We start from the raw sequence: 7,039 nt of genomic DNA, 5'->3' as shown, positions 1-7,039 counted from the left end.
AGTCCATCAGGGGGCGGGCTGGCTGGCATGTGGTGCTGGGGGATTGAACCGTGGTCCCTGGGCTTTGCTAAGCTTGTTCTAAGTAGGTGCTTTAGACCACTGAGCCATCTCACCAGCCCTTATTCCATTATTGTCTATTTTTGAGACAGACTGATTATGCAGTTCAAGCTGGCCTTGAACTTACTTTGTAGCCCAGGCTAGCCTTGAACTCACAGCAACCCTCCTGCCTTAATCTCCTGGGTGCTGGGATTATAGGCAGACACCAGCACGGCAGGCCCTATTTAATCTTTCCTTTTTTTTTTTCATAGGATTCTCTATGCAGTTCAGGCTGGTCTTGAACTCACTATGTAGCCCAGACTGGCCTCAAACTCATGTTGATCCTCCTTCCTCAGTCTTCTGAGGGCTGGGATTACAGGTGTGCACCACCATGTCTGGCTCCACAGTCCCTTTTGAATTTTTTATTTTCAGACACAGCCTCACTGTCTAAATTGCCCAGTCTGGGCTCAAACCTTGTGATCCTCTTGCCTCAGCCTCCCAGAGTGCTGGGATTTTTTGCGGAACCGGGGATTGAACTCAGGCCCTTGCACTTGCCAGGGAAACACTTATTCCACTGAGCCATCTCCCCGGCCCCACATTGCCATTTTTTATTTTTATTTTTTGTAGTACTGGGGATCAAACTTGGGACCTTGAGTTTGCCAGGCAGGCGCTTATGCTGCTGAGCTATCTCCCTGGCCCTCCAATTTTTAAAATCCCCAAGTGTTTATCATCCCTATTCATACTTTGCCAAGTCCTGGGCTAGACATATGTTAACTCATTTCAGCTTCATTATCTTGTGCTTCCTGTTTTTCACTGGGATTGGAATTTTACAGTGGGAAATAGGACTGAGGCCCCAGACAGAAAGATTTCTGTGTGCTTATGCTTGACCGGAAAATGTCATAGAAATATGTAAATGATTACAGTGTGTCCTCTGTCCTTCCTAGTGTTTCTCCTCAGGGGTAGAAAGTAACAAACTCTTCCTTATCACCCAGGTGAAAACTTCAGTTTCCTGCACTCTAAAGCTCTTGCATGTCTTTAAGAAGTTGAAGGTGCTGGCAAATGTTGGTGAGCTCAGGAGTCAGGAGGCTGAGGCAAGATAATCGCAAGTTTAGTGCCAGCCTGGGCTGCAAGGGAGACCTAGGCTCGAAAAAAATGGACAGACAGTTAAGCAGGCGGGCACTTGAGCACGTTAGAGCCAGAGAGACCTCAAAGGAGATAACAGTGCTACACAAAGACTGGGTAACAGCTAGATCCTTGCTAAGACTTTCAAAATATAGAAATGACAAATACAGGCCCAGAGAGATAGCTCAGTGACATAAGTGCCTGCCTGGCAAGCACACAGTCCTGAATTCAATTCCTTGTACAAAAAAAAAAAAAAAGACAAGTACTTCACCTCCATGAATACCATGCATACTGCCCCTCTTACCAGAAATGCCTTCTGTAGGCACAGATAGGCTGGCATCTGGATCCTCAGGCTCCGCAGTGGGTAATTCTCCAGCTGTGGTCTCTACTGACTGTGTAACTACTGCCTGTGCAACCGTGGTTCCAGAGGGCTCGCCAGTTGACACCCTTGTCTGTGTCGTGCCAAGAGCTTCTGTGGTTGACATCTCTGCAAGTGTGGTGCCTATAACCTCTGAGGTTGGTGCCTGCTCAGGTGTAGGACCTGTGCCCTCTGCGGTTGGCACCTGCACAGAGGCAGTATTTATGACCTCTGTGGTTGGCACCTGCAGAGCTGTGGTTCCAGAAGTCTCTGTAGTTGGCACCTGATTGGGTGTAGTAACCCCAACTCCTGCAGTGGACATTTGCCCAGCTGTAGTGCCAGAGACCTCTGTGGTTGGCATGTGCCTCTCTGTGGTGCCTGGAACTGGGGAAGAGCCACAGGTAGTGAGAGGAATTGCAGCCTGTACCACCACCTGGGCTGTAACTAGGCCAGACTCCAGGTAAGTGTGAGGGACCACAAGTGCCCGAGAGATCAGTGTCCCAGTACCGTCTCCAAAGTCCCAGGTATAGGAGAGGTCAGCCCCAGCCAAATAGCCACTGGGGTCATGAAGCTGAAGAGCAAAGGTCAGAGGCTGATTTCTCAGGAAGTGCTTGTTCCCTTCATCCAAGGCCTGCAGCTGGGACACGGTCACAGAGAAAGGTACCTGGTCTGGGGTCAGAGTCAGAAAGGGTGAGACTTAGGCCCCCAGCTTTCCCATTCACACCCATAGCCTCCAAGCCTAAGCTGAGTGCTTGGGCTGCACTGGCTCTAGTCCTACATTCCTCTGCCCAGGTCTTCTGGTCCTGTCCCTTGAAGGCTGGGCACCATTCCCCTTCCCTTTCCAGTCCAACCAAGCCTCCCTCTTTCTTCTGCCCTACGACTGGCCTTGCCCCATCCCAAACTCTTACCTGTAATGGTGAAGGCTGAGCTGGAGTAAGCAAGGGGCACATAGCTCCGGGCCCCCCGGCGGTGGTAGACGGTCACCTCCATGGTGTGTGTGCCTGGCACTGCCTGTCCTGTCTCAATGCTCAGCCTTGACACTGGGCCCCCGAGAACTTGCCAGTACTGACCTGAGGTTATTGGAAAGAAAAGCAGGGAGGAGGAAGCTACTGGTCAATAGGGACTGAAGGGCAGGATTTGAGAAAGAATACCAAAGAAAGGAGATCGGAAAATATTAAAGGTGATTACTTCAGAGGCTATTTTGGATGGCTATGATATGGGTGTGGGACTTAACCGGGGGAGGACTTCTAGAGAGACTTTTGATAGTCTGCTAGGTCTATCATTATTATATTAGTTATTATTATTATTAGCATGTATGAGGGCCTCCACTTGATCCCCAACATCCCTGCATTGCCCCCCAAAAATAAGAATTGAAGGGGACTAGGTGCTATGAAAGAGGAAGGAGCCAAGGGGAAAATAAAGATCAGGGAAACATCACATAAGTTAAGGGGAGAGACTGTAAAAAAATATGACCAAGTAGGAAGAAGTACAGATGGCAGGCCAGAGAAGGGAGTCCCTCACCCCAAGTCTTCCAGACATAAACAAAGCATCTTCTTTGGGACCTAGGACCAGATGGGCAGGGTCCACCATCAGGAAAGATACAAGCATCATCAGGCTCCTGGGGATATACTGGTTGTCCTCCCCACATCTGGCTCCCTGAAAGATAGGTACAGTCACCCTCAAATCCTAGCACTTCTTTGTGTTCTGTGTGTGTGTGTGTGTGTGTGACTGTGGATTGAACCAGGGACCTTCACATTGAGCGATGTAACAAGTTCCCTGCCCCCCTTTTTTTGAGATGGGGTGAAGTGGTGTCTCACTAAATTGCTAAATTTCCCACATGGGGGTCAAGACTGCAATCCTCCCATCTCAGCTTCCCAGAGTGAGTACTGGTATTACAGGCATACACCATCATACCCAGCTTTTTTTCTTTTTTAGATAGTCTTCTTACTAAGCTTCCCAGGCTGCTCAGGAATTTACAATCTTCCCGCCTCAGCCATCTGGATAGCTGTGATTGCAGGAGTATGTCACCACGCCTAGCTCCTGGCAGTCTTTTGTATACATAAAAATTCCTAAAGTAGTTCCTAAGGAATGAGAAAGGGGCTCTGGGAATCCTCTCTAGCTAGAAAGCACAATCCCCATGGGATAACTCACTTGAGAGAGCAGCTGGAGGTCAGCATATATGGAAACCACAATATAACATTTGTATGTGTGGTTACATAAGAAAAAAACTGGAAGACCATATATTAGAATGTTTCAGTAATTTTTTTAACTAGTGAGATAAAAATGACAGCACCAGCTCGCAATAGCCCTAGGCTGAATGCTTTACATATTACCCTATTTTCATCCTTACAACAACCTTTCAAGGAAGGTACCATCCCCACTTTACATAACGTCACAAGTTTGTGATGAATTTAAATCTAGTTCTGCCCAGCTTCTAGATTCTGCCATCCCTCAGTTTGAGGACTATAATTTTCCCTGGGCTCACTGGGCTTAGGAAGAGTAGAAAGGCACCTACCATTGATGACAGTATTGTTGGCCCAGACAACCTGACCATTTGGCAGCACCTTTTGGCTTTCAGGGAAGTGCAGGACAATGGAGAAGGAGGCATTTGCTCCAAGGAGTGTAGGCCCATCATTACTGACCTTTGGGGTCACCTGGCCACCTGGAACGGGAAGCTGCATTAGCTGAGATTCCTTGGCTTTCCCTCCCCATAAAGCTTTCCCTTCCTGTCTTCTCAAGTGGCTGGCCTTCAGCCCAGATCCTGCTCTCCTCCCCAGCCCTTCCCCAGCATGCCCTCCCCCAGAATTTCCGGGTTCCCACCTCTCCAGCAGTCAGGGCCCTGGAGTCCTGCCCATTCTGGATACAGCTGCTTGTTCCATGCTTTAGTTTGGAGCTGTCTTGAGACACCAAGCCAGTCCTGGCCTCTGGGTCCTAAAGGAATGGTCCCTTGCTTAGTCCCCTCTTGAGGGTACATGTTCCATGTCGCCCCCTTCATCCTCCTATTCAAAGTGCATTCTAATTTAATGAACACCCACCATATACTATACACTGTTCCAGGCACAAAGAACTTAACAAATGTATGAGCTATGGCTCTGAAGGGATTCAAAGTGAAGTATGAGAAATGAGCACATGGCTGGGCATGGTGGTACCCACCTGTAATCCCAGCGCTCTGGGAGGCAGAGGCAAGATGATCAAAAGCTCTAGCCCAAGGGCCAGGCAGATAGGTCAGCAGATTAAAGTGCCTGTTCAGGCAGACTCAGGGGCCAGGGTTGGATCCCAACCTGCCTGCAGGCCCCACCCCTGGGGCACTGAGAAAGTGATCGAGACTGGGTGTGCTGTTGTGCCCCAGCTTTTGGGAGGCTGAAAGACAGGAAGGATCACTACAAATCCGATCTGTGTAATGAGACCCTGTAGACCTTGTACTAAATACATATAAATAAATAAATTAATAAAAAAATTTTTTTAAAGCCTCTAGCCCAGCCTGGGCAACCTAGTGATTCCCTATCTCAAAATTAAACACATAAATAGGGTTGTAGGGCCAGGAAGATGGCTCAGTAGAATAAGTGCTTTCCTGGCAAGTGCAAGGGCCTGAGTTCAATCCCTGGTTCTGACAAAAAATATACAAATAAATAAATAAATAAATTGAGTTGGAGATGTGGCTTAGGCCCTGGATTTAATCCTTGGTATAAATTTAAAAATGAGCATTTACACAAATTACTATAATTCAAAGTACTATTTAATATGTGCGATAATAAACCAGGTGTGGTAGTGCACACCTGTAATCCCAGCACTTGGGAGGCCAACGGCAGAAGCATCACCATGAGTTCAAGCCCAGCATGGATTACAGAGTGAGGGCCTGTCTCAAAATACCAAAAACTTGGGCCATAACACACATACACATAATATAACAAAATGTGAGAGTAAACTGGTTCATACCACAGAGGAAGAGTGCAGGAGACTTCAGAGAGGTGCCATAGGCCTAAAGTGCTAGCTTTAACTAGTACGAGCAGATGCGTGAAGCAGAGAAGCACGCAGCATGTTAGGGGACTCCAGCACTGAGCGCAATGCACACTATGAGAAATGAGTCCGAGAAGATGAGTCCAAGGGTTTTATTCTCTTTCTTTCTTTCTTTCTTTCTTTCTTTCTTTCTTTCTTTCTTTCTTTCTAAAACGTATTTAGTACAAGATCTACAGGGTGTCACTACACAGATTGGACTAGTAGTGATCTTCCTGTTTTCAGCCTCCCAAGCACTGGAATTACCTCAGGGCAGGATCAGCACTGCTTGCTGAGGAGGAACCCCAGTCCTTTCATCTGCCTAAGCAGGTGCTTTAATCCCCTGAGCTATCTGGCCAGCCTACTGGTTTTCTTTCTTTCTTTTTTTTTTTTTTTTGGCGGAACTGGGGATTGAACTCAGATCCTTGCATTTATCAGTCAAGCGTTTATCCTACTGAGCCATCTCCCCAGCCCCTGGTTTTGTTTCTTGAAGCAGAGTCTCATTAGGTTGTCTGTGCTAGCCTTGAGCTCACTATGCAGAGCAGGCTGGCCTTGAACACAAAATTCTGTGTCAGCCTCACAAGTGTTGGGATTACAGGTGGGGACGGGGTGGGGTGGGGGGGGTGGGGACTACATATCTTTTGTTTTAAATTGAGATATAATCAAATACCATGCAACTCACCCTTCAGAAGCTCTAGCACACGGTCATATTTGTATTTTATTTTTTATTTATTTATTTTTGTGTGGCACTGGGGATTGAACTCAGGCCCTTGTGCTTGCCAGGCAAGCACTTATTCTACTGAGCCATCTCCCCAGCCCCCATATTTGTATTTTAGAGATATCACTATGGCAAGCAGTAGAGAGGATGGATTAGGAGCAGGCAGTTTGGGAGAAGGGACAGAGCAGACAAAATTATTGTAATTCAGCTGGGCATATTAGCATATGTACATAATTCTAGCATTTGGAGGACTGAGGCAGGAAGATCAAGAGCTACCTCAAAGCCAGCCTGGACATAAGGGTCTGCCTGGCAGGTGCAAGGTCCTGAGTTTGTTACCTGGTACCCCTTTCCCGTCCCCCCCCCCAAGAAAAAGCCAGCCTGGAATTAGGAATGGTGGTTTAAACCTATAATCCCAGATCTTAGGAGGCTGGGGCAGGAGGATTGCCTTGAGTTTAAGGCCAGCCTGAACTAACTACTGAGACTATCAAAAAGCAAAAGCAAAAGCAAAAAGAAAACAACACTAACACTGAAAACAAAATATTTGGCCGTATTTGCTTTGTTTTTATTGGTTGTTTTGCTTTTAGCTAATATATTTAAAAGTAAGGGACTGGTCAGATACCTCAGCAAATTAAAGCACCTGTTTAGGCAGACACAATAGATCTTATACCAAATATAGAAGAAAAAGAAGGAGGAGGAGGAGGAGGAGGAGGAAGAGGAGGAGGAAGAGAGGAAGAAGGAGAAGGAGGAGGAGGAGGAAAAAGAAGGAGGAGGAGGAGAGGAAGAAGGAGGAGGAGAAGGAAGAGGAGTATTGA

General features: G+C 47.2%; 1 protein-coding gene across 5 annotated transcripts in view; it reads right to left on the bottom strand.

Moving 5' to 3' along the window:
- Pmel (premelanosome protein) overlaps window positions 1–7,039 on the bottom strand; it is an 11,743-nt gene that overhangs the window by 2,323 nt on the left and 2,381 nt on the right. For 2 of the 5 annotated variants that reach the window (XM_023707382.1, XM_023707383.1), the window contains exons 2-7: window positions 4,337–4,447; window positions 4,032–4,178; window positions 3,038–3,172; window positions 2,425–2,586; window positions 1,668–2,185; window positions 1,451–1,550 (exon numbers count right to left, since the gene is read on the bottom strand). In XM_023707382.1, coding sequence (XP_023563150.1) covers window positions 1,451–1,550; window positions 1,668–2,185; window positions 2,425–2,586; window positions 3,038–3,172; window positions 4,032–4,178; window positions 4,337–4,447 — 1,173 coding nt within the window. Of the gene's footprint in view, window positions 1–1,450; window positions 2,186–2,424; window positions 2,587–3,037; window positions 3,173–4,031; window positions 4,179–4,336; window positions 4,448–7,039 lie in introns of all 5 variants that reach the window. The other 3 variants (XM_023707380.1, XM_023707381.1, XM_023707384.1) reach the window with 2 other exon arrangements.

The sequence above is a fragment of the Octodon degus genome, unplaced genomic scaffold, assembly GCF_000260255.1.
Source record: "Octodon degus isolate 3935 unplaced genomic scaffold, OctDeg1.0 scaffold00287, whole genome shotgun sequence".
In the NCBI taxonomy this organism is placed as follows: Eukaryota; Metazoa; Chordata; class Mammalia; order Rodentia; family Octodontidae; genus Octodon; species Octodon degus.
This window is presented reverse-complemented; position numbering and strand designations above follow the sequence as displayed.